Source organism: Amblyraja radiata, chromosome 26 (assembly GCF_010909765.2).
Source record: "Amblyraja radiata isolate CabotCenter1 chromosome 26, sAmbRad1.1.pri, whole genome shotgun sequence".
NCBI lineage: Eukaryota > Metazoa > Chordata > Chondrichthyes > Rajiformes > Rajidae > Amblyraja > Amblyraja radiata.
Genome location: NC_045981.1, coordinates 101282 through 124851, shown reverse-complemented (window position 1 = coordinate 124851; position 23570 = coordinate 101282). Strand labels below are relative to the sequence as shown.

General features: G+C 44.7%; 1 protein-coding gene across 7 annotated transcripts in view; it reads right to left on the bottom strand.

The window, feature by feature from the left end:
* The window catches only part of hexd (hexosaminidase D), a 45554-nt gene that overhangs the window by 5595 nt on the left and 16389 nt on the right, over nt 1-23570 (bottom strand). For 5 of the 7 annotated variants that reach the window (XM_033043998.1, XM_033044000.1, XM_033044001.1 and 2 more), the window contains 6 exons: nt 23011-23194; nt 21700-21771; nt 19566-19767; nt 17324-17406; nt 5020-5095; nt 1447-1551 (listed from right to left, as the gene is read on the bottom strand). In XM_033043998.1, the coding sequence (XP_032899889.1) occupies nt 1447-1551; nt 5020-5095; nt 17324-17406; nt 19566-19767; nt 21700-21771; nt 23011-23194 (722 nt within the window). The remainder of the gene's footprint in view (nt 1-1446; nt 1552-5019; nt 5096-17323; nt 17407-19565; nt 19768-21699; nt 21772-23010; nt 23195-23570) is intronic. The other 2 variants (XM_033043995.1, XM_033043996.1) reach the window with 2 other exon arrangements.

The window sequence follows — 23570 nt, the reverse complement described above, 5'->3', positions numbered from 1 at the left end:
CAGCCTAGAGAAAATCGCGTTTTAAACCCGCCCCCTCTAAACGGCGCCAAAATCGCGCACACCCGCAGCAGCAGATTTTCAAAGACGCTTCAGGTAGGCTTTGCAACATACCTACTGAGTTGGATGATCAGCCATGATCATATCAAATGGCTGTGCAGGCTCGAAGGGCCGAATGGCCTACTCCTGCACCTATTTTCTATGTTTCTATGAGGAGCGGCCGGAGAGCGGAGACACGGACGGCGGGCGGAGACGGAGAGTGACAGAGAGAGATAGAGAGAGGGGGGGGGGGGGCCCGCTCAGAGTTGAACGGCAGGTGTCCCGGGTGCTTGCCAAGCCCGGCAAAATGGCATGGCTTTTAGGTTGCCTGTTGGGACTTTAGATTGCAATTGGCACCCGGGCAACCGTTAATTTCGAGCCCTGAGATTACAAAAAGTGGTGGACACTACCTGTTCCATCACGGGTACTGACCTCCCCACCATTGTTGGGATCTATGCGAGGGACTGCCTCAAAAAGGCAGCCTGCATTATCAAGGACAACACCACCCTGACTGTGCTCTTATTTACTCTCCCCATCGGGAAGGTATTGGAGACTGAAAACTGTCATCTCTAGATTCAGGTACAACTTCCCAACAACTATCAGACTCTTGAATACTACAAATAACTAAACTACAAACAAGAGGTTTGCATTCGGGACTACGTTTTCTTTTGCTTATATTGCTTGTTTTACTTTATTGAACTTCCTTTTGTTTATTGTGTTCTCCAGAATTACTGTGTTTACAGGCCTGTTATGCTGCTGCAAATCAAAATGTTATCGTTCTGTTTTTGGTACATATGACAATTAAACTCTCTTAATTCTTAACTCTAGTAATCTAACCAGGTTAAAGCTTTCATCTGAGGAATATCATGGTTGTTGCTCGTGGTCCAATAACCTAATATGCCCTGTTTAAATTACCTAAAAAATATTTGTCTGGAGTGTCCTCGTGTCGCGTGTGGATGAACGGATGCAATAAAACACCATCTCACCAATGAAAAAAATAGCACCATTTTCTGAAACATGATTTCTCGACATTTAATATTCAGGGTCTAATTCAGAACTCCTTTTTTTTAGATCTATTAACCCAACCTTAAAACCTTAAAGAGAAAGATTTTTCCCCCCCCCCAAAAACGATGCCTGTCTTTTCTGGGGGTCATTCGGAGTGGTTTTTATCTGCTGCCAGTTGCAATGCATTGGTGACGATTCTAGCCCATAGCTTTTGGATGATCACAGGGCCAAAATGTTGCACATGATCAAAAGCCACTCTCAAGGTGAACACGTTCCATCCTCTCTAAATAAGCCTCAGCCTGTAAACCTAGACCTTGAACTCAACAATGAAATCAAATTCAGCATTTAAATGTATTCTATTAACGTCTTAATCGTTAAAATATTTTAAAAAGAGTAAGTTCTTACATGTTTTCATTAAGAAGTTTATCAACAGACACCTGCAGATTAATGATAACCTCAGTTACTAGTGCAAGTATGTCGCTGCCTGGAAATTTGCCAGCATCTTCACTGCTGAAAAACAAGTGTCAGAATCTCCTTAGATTAAAGTTTCAACAGTCGAGTATTGCTTATTTTTTGAACTGCCAATTATAAGTACATTTATTGCAATTAATTAATTGCAATTTAATATTAATTCTATCCCATGAGATAGAGACATTCTAACACTTCCATAAAATCAGTGATTCTGCCTTTTCTCTTATAGTTCGCCCATTACAGATACACCATCGATTTTCCAACACCCATGGTTCCAGATCCTTGCTGAATTATACATTTGCCAGACCAACAGAGGTCACGTAATAATAACATATTGTGTAAAAATATTATATAAATCATACCTGAAACTCGTCAAGAACAAAAACTGCACATTCTTATAAAATATGAGAAAAACCTCAATTTTTCCGAGTTGTAATTGCCCAATCAATGCACGTTTGACATTGAGATCGGATGCAAATTGACCAATATTATGGTCGCTAGGTAGCGACGACCCTGGGATCATGGCTGCGTCCTAATTGCATCAAAACAATAACAAGGTTTCGAAGGAATAAAGGTAATGCTCACCTTGCTGATCATTTTGTTTTTCAATTGATGTATCTTTATAAAGTTATGATGTAAACTGTTAAATAAGAATGATAAATAACAAATGTCGAGCTAGGGTTAAGATTAGGATTAGGATCAGAGTGGGTCGGTCGGTCGGGCTGGACCTCCGGTGGGTGGTGAGAGCGGTCGGTTGGGCCAGGCCTCCGGTGGGTGGTGAGAGCGGTCGGTTGGGCCGGGCCTCCGGTGGGTGGTGAGAGTTGGGCCAGGCCTCCGGTGGGTGCTGCGAGTGGTCGGTCGGGCTGTTGGTAGGCGAGCGAACGGGCGGACTGACGGAGCCAGCGCTATTGGGGGTGCTGAAGGCGGCCCGGGCAGCGTGCTGGGCAGTGCTGCTCCCCACCATCATCACCACGATGATCCAGAAGGGCATGCTGGCCGAGGTGGACGCGCTGCGGGGCCACAAGTACAGAGTCCGCAGCCGGTCCCAAAGCGGCTCCAGCTCCATCCGTGTTCAACTCTGGAAGTGGGGCGAATTAGGGTTAGGGTTAGGCATTGCCCCAGTCCCACCATGGCTGTGACCCCCTCTGCACAATGGCAGTCAGTGGGGTTCAGTAAACGGGGGAACCCACAGGAACTGCCCTCACCCATTAATTAGGCTGTTTCAGGAGTCGGACCACTGCGGCAGTCTCATTCAAAAACCACACTCACAATAATATTCATTACTAGACTAAGTGGGACCCGTTGGGTCCCATGTTCACACGGGAGTGCTGGTCCCCCAACGCAATATTCCACCTCTCCGCCAATTCAATATTGATGGCCAGTGGGGAGGGGGTTTCTGGAGCGCTAGTATGGGTGTTGTGGGCTGAAGGGACTGGTTTCCAGAGGGCTCGTATGGACATTGTGGGCCAAATGGGTTCTTGGTGTGGCAGTTTAGTCACTCAAGCCTGATGTGCGGGCAGCTCACTCACGGCAGGTGGGCTGGCAGTTGACTCACAGCTATTCCTTGAAATTCCATTTCAAGCAGGGTGCAAGGCCACCAAATTCAAATGCAGTTTCCTATCATTTCAAGCAGGGTACAAGGCCACCAAATTCAAGTGCAGTTTCTTACCACTCCAAGCAGGGTGCAAGGCCACCAAATTCAAGTGCAGTTTCATACCACATTAGGTAGGGTGCAAGGCCACCAAATTCAAGTGCAGTTTCATACCATTTCAAGCAGGGTGCAAGGCCACCAAATTCAAATGCAGTTTCAAGCAGGGTGAAACCACCATAAAATCACACAAAACACCACACTTACAGTTCAGTAGACATTCAGTGTGTTCAGTTGATTCACAGCTCAGACAGAGTCGTGACCTCTCCCTCCCCAATCATGCAGAGACTGAGCCACACCCACACTTCCGGGTTTAATAATCCCCCCCTCCCACCGGAAGGAGCGTGGCCTTCATGGCGTGATTGACAGGAGAGAGATTCTCAAAATAATTTATACACTAATAACACTTTTATTTTTCATTGATGGGAAGAATCCTCTGCACCTGATGAGCAGAGGGGGACTGAGTAAGATGGCCAAAAATCATAGCCGTAAGCGGTAGCGTTTTATCTAAAGTCAATATACAGTGCAAACAGGAAGTTGTCAAGTTTAGACTTTTAATCATTTGCCATTTCAAACCAACCATCACCAACCATTTGCTGTGCTTTATTTCAAACCAACCACCACCAACCATTTGCTGTGCTTTTTCAAACCAACCACATTTTCATTTTCAAACCACATTAAGGGCACTCAAGGTCAGTAAAACCACACTCACAGTTTAGTAGACATGTGCTCAGTGTTATTCACAGCTCAGACTGAGACACGTAACCCTCTAGCTCCCCCATCTTGCAGAGACTGACTGAGGCACTCAACACTTTCGGGTTTTATAGTCCCTCCGGAAGGGGCGTGGCCTTCAGGAGAGAATCTCAACATTTTTTTAAACACTAATAACTCTTTTATTTTTAATCAATGGGAAAAATCCTCTTGTCCTGCGCAGCGGAGTGGGACTCTGAGTAAGATGGCCAAAAATCACAGCCATAAGTGGCAGTGTATTTTCTAAAATCAATATACAGAACAGGAAGTGATCAAGATCAGACTTTTAGTAATATAAATATTATTTTTATATAATATTATACATAATTATCTTTGATTACAGTCATATTCATGTCATATATATATAAACAAATTAAAATATAAATATATATATCAATATACATATACACACACACGTATATGTATATATGGTTTAAATAGACTGCAACAGGAGACTGAAATAGGCTCCCCATGGTGTAATATGGGCACTGGACACTACTTTTTCGATCTCATGTTCTAATTAGTTTAATTAATTATCGTCAATATTTGGCACTGACGAGTTATGACTTCCTTCTCAATTATATTTTATCTAAATCCGTGCTAAATTTCATGTAGTTCTGAGACATGGGTCGCAAAAGTTGATTTCTAGACACATTTTTGATGCTCGGCCCACTGCCTTTTTTCAGCCTCTTTAATTCCTTGTTTGATTGATTTAAATTTGTGTCATTGCTTACATTTTATTGATTAATAGAAAAGTTCTATTAACATTTCAGTTCACAAAGATAAAGTCCTTTATCAGGTTATCTCTTTAAAGATCTTTTTATTTCTTGGAAGAAAGACCCCACATTAAACTTATCCCATCACTTCTGTAGCATATCAACAAATAGACAAAGCTTTCTTCTATTTATTACATATTTTTCAGATAATTAATGCCATATTCAAATGAACTGTTGCCGGGCCAAACTCACTTTTGTATTTGCTTTCTAAATAAGAATCAAATAAAGAGATCATTTTTCAATGACATAATTTCCTTAAGGAACCTAATTTCTCCAGATTGAATTAGTGCCCTTGAAATAAAACATGACAAATACAATCCAGTGATCAGTTACCTTGGAAAATTAAGTTGCAATGATTTGCATCCAAGAGACTTCTTCACCAATTCCTCTACATTTTCAGAGAACTCACCTATTTGTAACACACAATAGGTTTTCAGATTAAGGAGAAATAATAATTTTTATTTCATAGGATATAAGAGCATTACTCAGGTAAAATAATTTAAAAACACGTCGTCCTAATTGACATTAGTACAACATTCTGGCTGAAGCAATAACCTCCTGGCGAATTCCACTCACAAAGCAAGTTTAGGTTTGTTTTTGTTGTTTAGTTTAGTTTAGAGATACAGCATGGAAACAGGCCCTTTGGTCCGCGCCGACCAGCGATCCCCGCACATTAACACTATCCTACATCCACTAGGGACAATTTTTACATTTACCAAGCTAATTAACCTACAAACCTGTACATCTTTGTAATGTGGGACGAAACCGAAGATCTCGGAGAAAACCCAACGGGGAGAGCGCACAACCTCCGTACAGACAGCACCCATAATCGGGATCGAACGCGGGTCTCCGGCGCTGCATTCGCTACAAGGCAGCAACTCTACCGCTGCGCCACCGTGACTGCAATAGGTGGATCTGATTCTCAATGGAGTTCCTAATTTGAGGATTTCCCCCAGAATTTCTACAATAATGTTTGTTCGATGATGTTTAAAATGATACACACAAAAATGTGGTATTAATGCCATAGCCAATATATTCTCTTGAATGTCATAAATTAAAAATGATTCAGTTCATTATCAGAACATTGAAGCTGGCAGTCAGGTGCATCATTCTCCCTGCATGTGATTTTCACTTTGATGGCATTTCTATTTTCAATATGTTAATCCTGGCCAGATTGGAGGGGCTAGATTCCCTGGATTCAGCATTCTTAATTTGATTTATGATGAAATTTTCGGAAGGAACTACAAGATGACGCCTGCCTGCGGCGACTTTTGCGGAGCACCAGAACATAAAAGGTTCACCTACAATTTCTACCAATTTACCTGCATCAGGGAAATGGCAGTAATCGGTGCCGTTTCAGACAAGCTGCTTGGGCAGCTGAAAGCGCTGTCAATTTCGAGATCTCCCGCAGCTGCGGGAGCCCCAGACTTTAAATTTTCCCACGCTGGCTGTGGAACTCCCGACCCGACTGAGGATCCCTGGTACGGTACCTGGAGACCCCGGGGTGACCTCCAGAGCCGACGGGCTGGATCTCCCAGATACAACGGAGCTGGAGCTGCCGACTTTGGGGGAACCCCCGTCCGTAACGGAGCTGGAGCTGCCGTCTGTGAGGGAATTCCCATTCCAGCGCAGGTCTGCAGAAACAGCAGGTACAGTAAACTCAGTACCTGGAAACAAAGGGGAAGCCTCCATTGTGTCCGGAAACATGGCCGACGGGCAGGACTTCAGGTCAGAATGAAGCGCAGGGGACTTCGGCTCCCTCTCCCTACTATCCTACTGGCCAACGTACAATCGCTTGCAAACAAAGTGGAGGACTTAAGGGCAAGGCTGCTTTATCAAAGGGAGCTGAGGGAATGCTCTGTGTTCTGTTTCACAGAGACATGGCTCACCCCCAGCTCCCCAGACTCAGCGGTCCAGCCTGAAGGTTTCTCCATCCACCGTATGGACCGTACACTGGCATCTGGGAAAGGGAGAGGAGGGGGCGTCTGCCTCTGCGTGGTGCTCAGACGTGGCAGTCCTGTCCAACTCCTGCTCTCCACACCTCGAACATCTGGCGATGAAGTGCCGTCCCTTCTACCTTCCGAGGGAATTCACCTCCATCATCCTGACCGCGGTCTACATCCCACCCCAGGCAGACGTCCATCTGGCACTGGAGGAGCTGCACGCAGTGGTCAACAAACACCAGACGTCTTACCCCGAGGCATTTACCACCATTGCTGGGGACTTCAAAAAGGCAAACCTCAAGAAATCACGCCCAAACTTCCACCGACATGTCTCCTGCTGCACTAGAGGACCTAACACCCTCGACCACTGCTACCACCATCAAGAATGCCTATCGTTCTATCCCTCACCCTCACTTCAGTAAATCCGACCATACCGCGGTGCTGCTTCTTCCTGCCTACAGGCAGCAATTGAAGAGCGCACCCCCAGAAGTGAGGACAGTACAAAGCTGGTCGGGGGGGGGCAGAGGAACAACTCCAGACTGTTTGGAGTCTGTAGACTGGGCTATGTTCCAAGGACTTGGCAGCGGACTTGAACGAGTACGCCACAGTCGTTACAGACTTCATAAAGAAATGTGTGGAGGACTGCATCCCGACAAAAACCTTCCGAGAGTTTCCCAATCAGAAACCTTGGATGAACTTTGAGATCCGCACTCTTCTGAAGTCCAGACATCGGGCATTCACGTCCGATGATACAGTGGCCTATAAGAAGTCCAGATACGACATTGGTAAGGCCATCAAAAAGGCCAAAAGGGACTTCTGCTCCAAACTGGAGGATGAGACAGATGTTCGGTAGCTGTAGCGGGGCCTGAATGCAATCATCTCCGACAAGGCGAAAACAGGAGGCAGCTCGAATGTCAGCGAAACATCACTCCCTGACGAGCTCAATTCGTTTTGTGCATGCTTTGATAGGGAGAATAGACACATTTGATAGGGAGAATACTGATGTGCCTTCAATCTCAGTCACAGAGGCCAACGTCAGGAAATCCTTCAGAGGGGTGAACCCTCGAAAAGCGCCTGGACCTGATGGCAGTGTTCTAAAAACCTGTGCGGACCAACTGGCTGGAGTTTATACGGACATTTTCAACCTCTCACTTCTGATCACAACAGATGAACGGTGGATGCGATCTCGCTGGCCCTCCACTCCGCTCTGGACCACTTGGACAACAAAAACTCATATGTCAGGCTGTTATTCATCGATTATAGCTCGGCATTTAACACAATCATCCCCTCCAAGCTGGTTACCAAACTCGCAGAACTGGGTCTCTGCGCATCTCTCTGCAATTGGATCCTCGACTTCCTCATTCACAGTCTGTTCGTATTGGTGGAAATGTGTCAGCCTCGATAACAATCAGCACGGGAGCACCTCAAGGCTGCGTGCTCAGCCCCCTGCTGTACTCACTCTATACTCATGACTGCGTAGCCGGTCACAGTGCGAACTCCATCATCAAGTTCGCTGACGGCACCACTGTTGTGGGACGTATCACTGATGGGGATGAGTCAGAGTATAGAAGAGTCAGAGCAACTGTCCATATGGTGCCAGCACAATAACCTGGCCCTCAACACCAGCAAAACCAAGGAACTGATTGTGGACTTTGGAAGGAGCAGGATGGGGACCCACAGCCCCGTTTATATCAACGGGTCGATGGTTGAAAGGGTCAAGAGTTTCAAATTCCTGTGCGTGCACATCTCTGAAGATCTTTCCTGGTCCGAGAACACTAATGCAATTATCAAGAAAGCTCAGCAGCGCCTCTACTTCCTGAGAAGACTACGGAGAGTCGGTTTGTCAAGGAGGACTCTCTAACTTCTACAGGTGCACAGTAGAGAGCATGCTGACCGGTTGCATCGTGGCTTGGTTCGGCAACTTGAGCCCCCTGGAAAGGAAAAGACTACAAAAAGTAGTAAACACTGCCCAGTCCATCATCGGCTCTGATCTTCCTTCCATCGAGGGGATTTATCGCAGTTGCTGCCTCAAAAAGGCTGGCAGTATCATCAAAGACCCACACCATCCTGGCCACACTCATCTCCCTGCTACCTTCAGGTAGAAGGTACAGGAGCCTGAAGACTGCGACAACCAGGTTCAGGAATAGCTACTTCCCCACAGCCATCAGGCTATTAAACCTGGCTCGGACAAAATTTTGATCATTAATAACCAATTATCTGTCATTTGCACTTTATTATTTTATTTATTCATGTGTGTATATATTTATATTACAGTATATGGACACATTGATCTGTTTTGTAGTAAATGCCTACTATGTTAGTAGACAGTGTGTGAGGCAGGAGGCAAAGAAGGGTAGCACTCAGACCCAACATGTAGGGGGGAAAGAAGAAAAAAATAATAAACAGAGAATAAGAGGTGGTGGGGTTCTTAAATGTGTGAGCAGAGAGACAGATCAGATTCAGATCAGATCAGAGGGGTGTAAAATGAGGGTAGAAGCAATAGGTAGCAAGGTGAAAAGTAAAAGTGGCAGGCAGACATATCCAGGGAAAAAAATCAAAAAGGGCAACTTTTCAACATAATTGTATAAGGGGTAAGAGCGTTGTAAAAACAAGCCTGAAGGCTTTGTGTCTCAATGCAAGGAGCATTCGTAATAAGGTGGATGAGTTGAATGTGCAGATAGCTATTAATGATTATGATATAGTTGGGATCACGGAGACATGGCTCCAGGGTGACCAAGGCTGGGAGCTGAACATCCAGGGATATTCAATATTCAGGAGGGATAGACAGAAAGGAAAAAGGGGTAGCGTTGCTGGTTAGAGAGGAGATTAACGCAATGGAAAGGAAGGACATTAGCTTGGAGGATGTGGAATCGATATGGGTAGAGCAGCGAAACACTAAGGGGCAGAAAACGCTAGTGGGTGTTGTGTACAGGCCACCTAACAGTAGTAGTGGAGTTGGGGATGGCATCAAACAGGAAATTAGAAATGCGTGCAACAAAGGTAAAACAGTTATAATGGGTGACTTCAATCTACATATAGATTGGGTGAATCAAATTGGCAGGGGTGCTGAGGAAGAGGATTTCTTGGAATGTATGCGGGATAGTTTTCTAAACCAACATGTAGAGGAACCAACGAGAGAGCAGGCTATTCTAGACTGGGTATTGAGTAATGAGGAAGGGTTAGTTAGTAGTTTTGTTGTACGTGGCCCCTTGGGCAAGAGTGACCATAATATGGTTGAGTTCTTCATTAGGATGGAGAGTGACATTGTTAATTCAGAAACAAGGTTTCTGAACTTAAAGAAAGGTAACTTTGAGGGTATGAGACGTGAATTGGCCAAGATTGACTGGCAATTGATTCTTAAAGGGTTGACGGTGGATATGCAATGGAAGGCATTTAAAGACTGCATGGATGAACTACAACAATTGTTCATCCCAGTTTGGCAAAAGAATAAATCAGGGAAGGTAGTGCATCCATGGATAACAAGGGAAATCAGGGATAGTATCAAAACAAAAGATGAAGCGTACAAATTAGCCAGAAAAAGCAGCATACCAAAGGACTGGGAGAAATTCAGAGTCCATCAGAGGAGGACAAAGGGCTTAATTAGGAAAGGGAAATAGATTATGAAAGAAAACTGGCAGGGAACATAAAAATTGACTGCAAAAGTTTTTTATAGATATGTGAAGAGAAAGAGATTAGTTAAAACAAATGTAGGTCCCTTGCAGTCAGAAACAGGTGAATTGATCATGGGGAACAAGGACATGGCAGACCAATTGAATAACTACTTTGGTTCTGTCTTCACTGAGAAAGACATAAAGAATCCGCCGGAAATAGCAGGGGACCGCGGGTCAAATGAGATGGAGGAACTGAGTGAAATCCAGGTTAGCCGGGAAGTGGTGTTAGGTAAATTGAATGGATTAAAGGCTGATAAATCCACAGGGCCGGATAGGCTGCATCCCAGAGTGCTTAAGGAAGTAGCCCCAGAAATAGTGGATGCATTAGTGATAATTTTTCAAAACTCTTTAGATTCTGGATTAGTTCCTGAGGATTGGAGGGTAGCTAATGTAACCCCACTTTTTAAAAAGGGAGGGAGAGAGAAAACGGGGAATTACAGACCAGTTAGTCTAACATCAGTAATGGGGAAACTGCTAGAGTCAGTTATTAAAGATGGGATAGCAGCACATTTGGAAATTGGTGAAATCATTGGACAAAGTCAACATGGATTTCCGAAAGGTAAATCATGTCTGACGAATCTTATAGAATTTTTCGAGGATGTAACTAGTAGAGTGGATAAGGGAGAACCAGTGGATGTGTTATATCTGGACTTTCAACAAGGCTTTCGACAAGGTCCCACATAAGAGATTAGTATACAAACTTAAAGCACACGGTATTGGGGGTTCAGTATTGATGTGGATAGAGAACTGGCTGGCAAACAGTAAGCAAAGAGTAGGGGTAAACGGGTCCTTTTCAGAATGGCAGGCAGTGACTAGTGCAGTACCGCAAGGCTCAGTGCTGGGACCCCAGCTATTTACAATATATATTAATGATTTGGACGAGGGAATTGAATGCAACATCTCCAAGTTTGCGGATGACACAAAGCTGGGGGGCAATGTTAGCTGTGAGGAGGATGCTAGGAGGCTGCAGGTGACTTGGATAGGCTGGGTGAGTGGGCAAATCTTTTAGGACCGAGAAGAGAAAAACATTTTTCACACAGAGAGTGGTGAATCTCTGGAACTCTCTGCTACAGAAGGTAGTTGAGGCCAGTTCATTGGCTATATTTAAGAGGGGGGTAGATGTGGCCCTTGTGGCTAAAGGGATCAGGGGGTATGGAGAGAAGGCAGGTACAGGATCCTGAGTTGGATGATCAGCCATGTGATCATATTGAATGGCGGTGCAGGCTCGAAGGGCCGAATGGCCTACTCCTGCACCTATTTTCTATGTTTCTATGTTTTGTGTGCTGAAGCAAAGCAAGAATTTCATTGTCCTATTAGGGCCACATGACAATAAACTCACTTGAACTTGAACTTGAAATTGACGGCATATAGAAATTGGTTGCTTAAATTTGAACAGCTGGGAATTCCACAGGAATTGGAATGGAATTGTGTTATCAGCTTCAATGCTGAGGAATGAGAAGGATGAGATGGACACTGAAATTTGAAATAGTAAGTTGAAGGGTGAGACTGAATTTGGTTAAATTGGAACATTTATCATGGTTTGCTTTAAATTAGAGTCACGCCTGTAGGAAAAGCTGGACTGAACCGAGCTGAAATTTATATGTGAACCCATCACCAGATATACATATTATAACATTGTGTGAATATGGAGAGGGCTGATTTGTGTTGATCCCAAGAGAATAAAGAGTATATTAGGGAACAAAATAGCAATAGACGGGCGGGATGCCGAGTGAGCCTGCGGGCCGCCAGCGAGGATGGAGAAAAGGAGCGGGGGCACCAGCCGATCTTTGGCTTCCGCCAGCGTGACAGAGCCGGGCCGGGGGGGGGGGGGGGGGGGGTAGTGGAGGAGAGCCGGGCGGCAGCAGCCGTTGTGGTCGCGCGGGGCATGCGATGAGAAGGTGGCCAGTGTGAGGCGAAAAAATGGGTGAGTGGGGAGGGGGGAAGGATTTTATTAAAAATATGTACAGAAAAAATGACTAAATTTAATGAGTGGATGAGCGAATGTAAAAGTAAAATCGCTAGTGAAATGGTAAAAATCTCTGAGTTTTTGCGTCTGGTTTTCGCGGAGTAACGAATCAAGGGCAAAAATAATGACATACACCACACACATACACAGTTTTAGAAGTATACTAGACCAAGTGCAGACCCGTTGGGTCTGCTGCCCCAACGCAGCCGTTCCCTACCCATAGCCTCCACGGGAGACGTGGTCCTCCAACTCAAGCCGTTCAGGACTCAGCAGTGCGGCTGTTTTTAAATGGCGTCTTTGAGGCGAGATGCAGGCGCCAGCAGCCGTTATGGTCGCTGGCCAGCAGGAGGCGACAAAATGAGTGAGTGGGGTGGGGGAGAAGGATTTGATTAAAAATGTGTACATAAACACGACGAAATTTAATGAGGAGTGGATACTTGGAATGAAAAGTGAAATCTCTAGTGAAATGGAAAAAATCAGGGCATTTGTGGGTCGGGTGTTGTCGTGGCAACGAATCAAAGGCTGGCAGCCACAAGTCAGGCAGAAACACACACAGCCAGCCGGCAGCCACACAGTTTTATATATATATAGAAGATATAGATATAGATAGATAGATAGATGTATGTATGGGAAAGCATGGGTGCATGATGGTAACTTGCTTTGGCCCTAGTTTTTCAGGAATTTTAGGTTATAGGTTTGACTATGGAAAGGGATGGAAGAATGGGCAACAACACAGATGGAGGGAATTCGCGCCGACGAAAACTCGGGAGGTGAAGACTCATCAGACGGAAATTGTGAAGCTACACCCACGAAAACTCGGGAAGCTTGATAAGATTCTGGGAAGAAACATCATCATCTTGTGTTGCTGATAAATGGGATATGTAATGGATACACTTATGTATATCTGGTTAGCTGATTATTGGACTATTTGGTTATCATAAATGATGGGTTATCATATATGATAAAAAGGAAGGAATGTTGATCCTGACCAGATTGGAGGGGCTAGGACTAAAATTGGGTAAAAGCTTCGGGGCTGCTGGGAGATTTGGTCAATTTGAAAGTGCTCTCTGTGGAACTGGGACAAGCTGCAGAGTGGTGCCAGTTTGTCCAGAACGTAGATCCAAGCTGCAGGAAAAGAATAAGAACATCTGCAGACCCTGTCAATTAGTTGCAAAATGCATAGAATGGATTGGGTGACTGTAAACCACACATACACTTTGTAAATAATGTTGCAGAGTTCTACTTTACTGAGTGTTGATTGGATGAGATTGAGCCTTTTCTGGTTTTCTTGCAGATCAGGGTAAACGGTGCTATGTTTGCTTCCTCCGAGAAGCCCTGTTTGAATACAATGTATTAGCTACTGTATTATTGGGTTAGGGAAGTCTGTCATGTATGGGGTTAATTGATATCTGTAATTGGATTGTAAAGAGACCACCCCATGTGATTCGGCCCCTCAAGGTTCAGGGACATATAAAGACCGCTGCCACAAGGTGTTGCGTCGATCTTCTGGGAGAGCGCTTAGGACTGCGTGACCTTCTGATGTGTCTCTGTCTGAGCGAGGCCTAGAGTGCTTGAACAGGCAGATACGAGGATTGAACCCGCGGTGGTTAGGTCCTGTGGTGGGAACTGTGCTTGTGTTTTGTTAAAATAAAGATTAGTTGATCAAGTGCTTGTTTCAGTGGTTTTTGACTGAAACTAGACTGAGGGGAAGCTTAGAATGAGCAATTTACAAATGCACATTCATATTATGAGCTGGAGCATTTCAGTTTATTTGTCTTCTATTCACCCAGTGATATTCCAAATTAATTATCAGCTTTAAACCTAAAATGACATTTACTTTAGTCTTGCTTCAGCACAGGATAACAATAATTTATAATAAATGGGGTAAGCACAGTGTCAGTATCCTAGGCAACATCATGTTCAAATTGGGAATGCAAGCTGCTTATACAAGCAAGTTATCATTTGTCAAATGGAGAGGCCACCTTCTCATCGCGTGCCCCGCGTGACGATAACGGCTGCTGCAGCCCGGTTCTCCCCCCCTTCATCTTCTCACCTCCCTCCTTCCCCTCTCCTCTCTACCCGTCACAGGGGACCATCTGCTCTCCGTGTCCGCGGTCCGAACGTCTGTAACACAGGCGGAAGCCACACTTTTTTATGTTGTTTTTTTTTGTTTTGTCTAGTTAGTTTTTGTTTTTTAGGTTGTGTTTATGTGGGGGGGGGGTTGGGGGGTTGAAACGGGGCTTGCTGTCTCTCTCTTCCGGGGAATACGACTTTTTTATCGTATCCCCCTTCTCTGCCTCTGTCTGCGCTGAGGCCTGATGGCGGAGCTGGCGGCCTCGAGACTCCGGAGGCAGAGCCAGTCAGGACTTGCACTGGGCTCGCTCCCGTGAGGGCGGCCCAGCTCGGGGCTGGAACGACGCTCCCGTCGGAGTGACCCAGCCCGAGGGAGGAACGGCGCTCCCGTCGGAGTGGCCCAGCCCGAGGGAGGAATGGCGCTCCCGTCGGAGTGGCCCAGCCCGAGGGAGGAACGGAACTCCCGTCGGAGTGGCCCAGCTCGAGGGAGGAACGGCACTCACGTGAGGGCGATCCGGCTCGGGGCTGGAACGGTGCTCGGGTGGCTGGGACGGCGTTCTGGCGGCTATGACCTGAGTCCGGGGTTGAGCCGCGGGCCAGCGGCTGTGTCCGTTGGACTGGAGGGCGGCAGCTTCGACCACCCCGGGCCGCGGTGTTTGAGCCGGCCCGTTGCGGGGCTCGGTGAGCCGCGGGACTGTTTGTGCCATCGCCCGGTGGGGAATCGCCTCAGTGCAGAGGGAGAAGAGGAGGGAAGAGACTGCAGCCCTAAGATTTTTGCCTCCACCACAGTGAGGAGGTGCTTGGAGGACTCACTGTGGTGGTGTTAATTTGTGTTTATTGTTGTTATTATTGTATGATTGTATGTATGACTGCAGGCACGAAATTTCGTTCAGACCGTAACGTCTGAATAACAATAAAGGCATTCAATTCAATTCAAATCGGCTGATCATCCACTGCTTTTGGCAGCTCAGCAAAGAGCCTATAGGATATAGGATCTTTGCTCGTCAGATCGCTCCGTGCCTTGCTCAGGTCCCCGCGACCTGCTGCACTCCTCTCTCTCTTTCCCTCCCTCTCTCTTTCCCTCCCTCCCTCTCTCCCTCCCCCCCTCTCTCCCCCTCCCTCTCTCTCTTCCCCTCCCTCTCTCTCTTCCCCCTCCCTCTCTTTCTCCCCCCTCTCTCCCCCCTTACTCTCGCCACCCCTCTCCCCTAAACCCCCTTCCTCTCTCCCCTAAACCCCCTCCCCTACCCCTTCCCCCCTCACTTCCCCACCTCTCCTCCACCCCACCCCCTCTCCCCTTCCCTCCCCCCTCTCTTTCCCCTCCTCCCCCCACTCCCACACTCCCTCTCCTCCTCCCCTCCACACCCCCTCTCCCTCTGTCTTGCCCTTCTGTCTCTGCCTCTCTCTGTCTCTCCCCATTCTCTCTCCGCCCTCACTCTCTACCCCCCCTCTCTCTCTAGACACGCCTGCGAGTTGGGGGCTATGCGTCAGTGGATAGGGTGGCTATGGGGTAAAAGGAGCAAATTAATAATATTAATATAATATCAAGGGCAGTAGTTAGTGTGTGTGTGGGGGTGGTAAGTGTGTGTGACGCCGCATGCTGCCCCGCCCCACCCCCCGTGAAACCCCCTTCTCCCCATGGCTCTTCCCCCATCTTTTCTCCGAGCTCTCTCCTCCTCCCGCCCACACCTCTCTCCCCCCCCCCACAACCCCCCTGCCCACACCCCCCTCCCCCACCCCCATAAAACCCCCCACCCACAACTCCTCCACACCCCCCTCCCCCCCACAAACCCCCTGCCCACATCCCCCACACATCCCTCCGTCCACACTGCCCCCTGCCCACACCCCCCGCCCCCGCCACATCCCCTGCCCCCCCACATTCCCCGCTGCCCACCCCCCTAACCCCCCACAAACCCCCCTGCCCACACTCCCCTCCCCCACAACACCCCGCCTGCCCTCACACCCTTCCCCACTGCCCACACACCCCTCGCCCTTGCCCACACCCCTCCCCCCTGCCCACACCACTCGCCCCGCTCACACCCCTCCCTACGCCACCTCTCCCCCCACCCACCCACACCCCCCCCCCCCCCCCCCCCCCCCCCCCCCCCCCCCCCCCTCTCTGCCCAGCCCCCCTTCCCCCACATCCTCCCTCCCCCCCTACACCTCCACGCCCACACACACACCCTCCCGCACACATGAAAAGGAGGGGGAGGGAGTGCTGGGGGATGAGGGGAAATGTGCTGCCCCTGCGCATTTAGGGGCTATGGGTAAGTGGTGGAATATTGCATTGGGGGAACAGGTGAGTGGTGGAATATTGCGTTGGGGAATGGGTTGCTTTGGCAGACCAGGCCTCCCGTGTGATTGGGACCGAACGGGTCCCACTTAGTCTAGTTAACATTAAAATTGAATGCAGTTTAACCTTAGTGATATTAATTGAGAAGGAAACACTTATGAGAATAATTATTACCAGAAATACAAAGAAAAACATTGGAATTCTATAAGAAGGAAAGTTCTAAAACGAAACAAATTTACTGCTGTGAGGAAAACAATATTTAAGTAATGCTCCTATTCTCTGACTGGTATGTATCCACTGAACAAGTGTCATGCCCTACCAATTCTAGTCCCAAATATCCAACCAATGCCTAAAATTTAGAAATTATTCACTGGATGTGTAACAGTCTCTAAGCCAACAGTGGCTCAGACAGTGATGCCTTCATCATTTGGAAGAACTGTAGATGCTGGTTTAAATCAAAGGTAGATACAAAATGCTGGAGTAACTCAGCGGGACAGGCAGCATCTCTGGAGAGAAGGAATGGAGACTGAAGTCTGAAGAAGGGTCTCGACCCGAAACGCCACCCATTCCTTCTCTCCAGAGATGCTGCCTGTCCCACTGAGTTACTCCGGCATTTTGTGTCTACCTGCCTTCACCATTTAATACTTTAGAAAGTCAATAGGTATTTAAGCACCAGTATATATTTAGGGCTTACCATGTTTCAAGGTCTGCAGACAGATTGCCAATGATGGAATCCCCAGAGGAAGTAATTCACACAAAACTGAAAAATGATCATACCTTGCAAAATAAGAGAACAGACAAATATAAAAATCATTGCTATTTCCAATATTTACCTTTACACTTAGTTTGTATGCACACAGTTTCTAAACATGTTGGAGAATATTCATTATAACAGGTTTATCCTTGCAACAAGTTTGAATGGCATTATGTGTCTCCAATTAACAGGTTGAATCCTCATTAAATTGAATAAAGAACGGGATAATATTGGAGGGTAGCTAATGTAACCCCACTTTTTAAAAAGGGAGGGAGAGAGAAAACGGGGTATTACAGACCAGTTAGTTTAACATCGGTAGTGGGGAAACTGCTTGAGTCAGTTATTAAAGATGGGATAGCAGCACATTTGGAAAGTGGTGAAATCATTGGGCAAAGTCAGCATGGATTTATGAAAGGTAAATCATGTCTGACGAATCTTATAGAATTTTTCGAGGATGTAACTAGTAGAGTGGATAAGGGAGAACCAGTGGATGTGTTATATCTGGACTTACAGAAGGCTTTCGACAAGGTCCCACATAAGAGATTAGTATACAAACTTAAAGCACACGGTATTGGGGGTTCAGTATTGATGTGGATAGAGAACTGGCTGGCAGACAGGAAGCAAAGAGTAGGAGTAAACGGGTCCTTTTCAGAATGGCAGGCAGTGACTAGTTGGGTACCGCAAGGCTCAGTGCTGGGACCCCAGCTATTTACAATATATATTAATGATTTAGACGAGGGAATTGAATGCAACATCTCCAAGTTTGCGGATGACACGAAGCTGGGGGGCAGCGTTAGCTGTGAGGAGGATGCTAGGAGGCTGCAAGGTGACTTGGATAGGCTGGGCGAGTGGGCAAAAGCATGGCAGATGCAGTATAATGTGGATGAATGTGAGGTTATCCACTTTGGTGGCAAAAACAGGAAAGTAGACTATTATCTGAATGGTGGCCGATTAGCAAAAGGGGAGATGCAATGAGACCTGGGTGTCATGGTACACCAGTCATTGAAAGTAGGCATGCAGGTGCAGCAGGCAGTGAAGAAAGCGAATGGTATGTTAGCATTCATAGCAAAAGGATTTGACTATAGGAGCAGGGAGGTTCTACTGCAGTTGTACAGAGTCTTGGTGAGATACCTGGAGTATTGCGTACAGTTTTGGTCTCCTAATCTGAGAAAAGACATTCTTGCCATAGAGGGAGTGCGGAGAAGGTTCACTAGACTGATTCCTGGGATGTCAGGACTTTCATATGAAGAAAGACTCGGCTTGTACTCGCTAGAATTTAGAAGATTGAGGGGGGATCTTATAGAAACTTACAAAATTCTTAAGGGGTTGGACAGGCTAGATGCAGGAAGATTGTTCCCGATGTTGGGGAAGTCCAGAACAAGGGGTCACAGTTTAAGGATAAGGGGGAAATCTTTTAGGACCGAGATGAGAAAAACATTTTTCACACAGAGAGTGGTGAATCTCTGGAATTCTCTGCCACAGAAGGTAGTTGAGGCCAGTTCATTGGCTGTATTTAAGAGGGAGTTAGATGTGGCCCTTGTGGCTAAAGGGATCAGGGGGTATGGAGAGAAGGCAGGTACAGGATACTGAGTTAGATGATCAGCCATGATCATATTGAATGGCGGTGCAGGCTCGAAGGGCCGAATGGCCTACTCCTGCACCTAATTTCTATGTTTCTATAGTTAATACAAAGATACATTCTTCCATTATGATGAAAATTAGTAAACCACAGGTTACTTATTAAGGATTGGCAAAATTAAGCAAGGAGATAATAATAGTTGATTTAAAGAAGGATATGATCTACAAGTGCAAGGTTGGCACAATGGCGCCGCGGTAAAGTTGCTGCCTTACAGCGACAGACAGGGTTTGATCCTGACTACGGATGCTGTCTATATGGGGTTTGTACGTTTTTCCTGGGACCACATGGGTTTGCTCCGGGTGCTACGGTTTCCTCCCACACTCAAAAGACAAGCAGGTTTGTAGGTTAATTGGCTCCTGTAAATTGTCCCTAGTGTGTATGGGTGATTGTTGATTGCGCGTACTCGGTGGGCCGAAGGCCTGTTTCCATGCTGTATCCCTAAACCACACTAAAGTGATACTCAATAATGAAACAAAACAAGCAAAAGCATTGGGACACAAATGGTTGTGGCGCAAATACTGCAACGTCAGAGAGCTTGCATACCTCTGCCAGCCAGTGAGTGCTATCCCCTGTAAGTGAATGGTGTTCCTGGGCAGAGCCTCAGCTATATTCAGCCACTGCAGGTGATTAGCTAAGTGATAGCTAATGGATGTTAGACATTGAGCTGCACCAGTTGCTCCTTTAAAAGCACTTGCAAACCATATCTGAGAGAATCCTGTGTTCTGATACTTCTCTATTTGAAGTGCTGTAAAATAAATCAATATTACATTACGATATATAATCTAGTCTATTATGTTTAAAATAAAACCATTTAATCAGAGTTCACCACAAATGCAAAGTAAAATGTGCTTTCAGCCTTGTTACAGGCAGCATACTGAGCGATTCATTTTGTGACAAATCAATCTGCTTCACCCGACATGCTGGCCTTCTAAATATAAATATTATAAAATGTGAAAATATTAGAAGTAAAAAAGTAAAAAGTAAAGAACCATTATCATTCTGATAAACTATTATACAGTTTCTTACAAGAAAGAGTTGCAATAGATAATCTTGTTTTTCTAATGACCTAATACATGACTCTCTTAAATCATTAAACACATAGGTTTACAGAACTTCACTAGGTTTCATATTCCTCTTTTTATGTTGCATAATAGTGCAAGCTCACCCACATTAACGGAATGTGATTGCATCTTTTCACGTCTTTAGAAGTCATATATCTATTGGTTCAATTGTTCAAAACCGTAACACCGCATATCAGTAAGTTTTAAAATGCATGATAGAAAACAATTAATTATTTAAATCAAATTAGCCGTTACAGCCTGTAATCATGGAAGCATTATAGAAAGTTCAGAAGCTTTGAAAGTTCGGTATGTCCCCAACAACACTCACCAACTTCCACAGATGTGCTGTAGAAAGCATTTTATTAAGATGCATCACAGCATGGATTGGGAAAAGCAACAACCAAGAAATTGCAGAGTGTTGTGGACGTAGCCCAGACCATCATGGAAACCAACCTCCCTTCCATTGACTCTATCTGCATTTCACGCTGCCTTGGCGAGGCCACACATAATCAAGAACGAGTCTTCCGCGGACACTCCCTCTTCTCCCCTCTCCCTTTAGGAAAGAGGCACAGAGGTTTGAAAAGGCACACCTCCAGATTCAGGGACAGTTTCTTCCCAGCTGTTATCAGGCAACTGAACCATCCTCTCACCAGCTAGAGAGCGATCCTGACTTCCCATCTACCTCATTGGAGACCTTCAAACTATCTTTAATCATACTTTTGCACTTAATCAGGCTCTTGCACTAAACATTATACCCTTTATCCTATATCTGTACACTGTGGACAGCTTGTTTGTATAGCCTTTCCGCTGACTGGTTAGCACGCAACAAAAAGCTTTTCACTGTACCTCAGTACACTTGACAATAATAAACTGAACTGTACTCCAACTCTAACTAGAATTTTGAACCATCCTAACTCTCATATCCTATGACTTGGTCAATAAAGAGAATTATCCATGTATTTTCAACCACCTAATCTAACTATTCAGCTGCTTTTGGTGATCTGTGGACACGTACTCCAACGTGCCTGTGCACAGTCCTTTCATTTTTGCAGAATCAACTGTCATAACCTCCTGATTAAATCCCAACTATCTGGTCCACTGTTATCTTTCCATAATCGGCAGGTTTCTGTCCCTCGACTACAAATTTCATAACAAAAAGCTTTTCACTGTATCTTGATGCAAATGACAATAATAAACTAAACTGAAATTGCTCAAATTTATTGCTAGAGAAAAGTAGATCAACTTTGCTATACTCGACACAATGGCCTTCTAAATATAAATATTAAAAGAAAAAAAATAAACATAATTCTGATAAACTATTATGCAGTTTCTTACAAGAGTTTTAATAATGATCTATTATAATAATACCAGTGACTTAATACATGACTCTCTTAAATCTTTAAACAAATAGAATTACTTTAATAGAACTTTAATAGGTTGCATATTCCCCTTTTTGTATGACATAATAGTGCAATCTCACCAACAATAACTTGGAATGAGTTTGAATGTTTTCAGATTACATGGCTTCAACTTTGAACCACTTGTGCCATGTGATTTATCTTCAGAGCTTTCACTATACCCGAGCTATTGAAAAATTTCAAAATAATTTTACTCACACATCATACGCACATCAAGATCAGCATTATATTCCCAGATCATTGGTTCAACCAGCTGATCCAACATGGATTCTAAAGGGAGAACGAAGGCAAGCAAATTATTCATTTCTAAATGTCCCAAAACCAAAGATAAAATAAGTAAAAGAAAATTAAATAAAGAACACAAACCCCTTAACTATTTTAAAAAGCTAAAATATAAACCTCCAGGTTTGCTTACCAATTCATAATTTAATTTGCATTTTAATTCTTTACAGCTGCTTATGAAGGCAATTGTTGACGTCATTATCTTGGTATACATATTATTATTCTATTAGTACCATAAATTATGAAGGAAAACACATTTTTAACATTAGATCTATAAAAAACCACCAATTAATTGCAGCAAATATTTTTGAGATATTTCAACCTATTCAGAATTATGAATACAAGTGAATGTTATGAATAGAAATGTAAAGTATTTCAACGTTTTACAAGTATCATTTTTTTTCCAGAGCAACCTGTCACGTAACTCTTGGCAACAAACCTTTCTTAATGCATCTAGGATAAATAATTTTCATCTTAATTTAAATGTTTTTTAATGTTAATTTCAATTATGAATAAAACTAATTTACAATAATGAGATCAAAATATTCTCTCCATTTATTCTTAAACATCAAAGACAACTGTAGTTCTTTGATAATTCTGTTGCAATACCTCAGCATTGGGTGACAGAATTTGTCACTAAAACTGTTTCACAACGAAAATTAACAAAAGAAACCTCCCAAAACAAGAAATCATGTGTGTCTTGGATTACATTTTTGACAAAAAAAACAGAATAGATCTGAATCTGGAGATGCACAATTGAAAAAGGAATTAACGTAGGTTTAGTTTTTTACTATCACGTGTACCAAGGTACAGTGAAAAGCTTTGTTTGGCTTTGTTTTAATCAAATTCAATTATACCATGGATGGATACAATCAAGCCAAACTTATATACAATAGGTAGAGTGGAGAGAGAGCGTGACCTACATGGGTTTTCCATGGGGTCTCCGGTTTCCTCCCACACTCCAAAGACGTACAGGTTTGTAAGTTAATTGGCTTTGGTAGATAGTAAATTATCTCTCGTGCGTAGGATAGAGTAAGAGTATGGGGATTGCTAGTCGGCACAGACTTCATTGGCCGAAGGACCTGTTTCTGTGCTGTATCTCTTAACTAAATTACTGGATGGTATCAAACATGACCTGCTGAGTTACTCCAGCTTTCTGTGTCTATCTTTAATTTTAACCAGCATCTGCAGTTCCTTCCTACACCATCAGTGATAAAACAGTTGTACCTTTAAGTTTATCGATGCTGATATTTCGGAGCATGTCATCCCACATGATAGGTTTCACACTCGGGTAAGTAGCGATGACGTAACTTGCAACTGCTTTCACATGAGACAAGAACAGACTATCTATATTAGTTTGACCGTGCTCAATCAATTGCTTGGATTCTTCACCTTCACCAAGGTAATAAACCTAAAGAAAATAATGCAGATTATTAATTTTCATGTAAATGCTATTTAAGACAAAGCATCACCAAAAATTCCCGAATTGCCGCAAAAGAAAATAGGCTGGAAATGCAGCAGCCGTCTATATTTTTATCTGAGTCTGAAGAAGGATCCCGACCCAAATTGTCACCCATCTATCTTCTCCAGAGATGTTGCCCTGACCCGCTGAGTTACTCCAGCACTTTCTGACGATTTTTGTAAACCAGCATCTACTTGTTTCTTCTACTTTATTTTTATTTACTGTTTTGGCAGTAAATCTCTCCTGATAATGTCGATTGATGGTAAATATTGGCCAAGACTCCCAGCTTTCCTTTGAAACAGAGTCACCTCGTCTTTTCTGGATC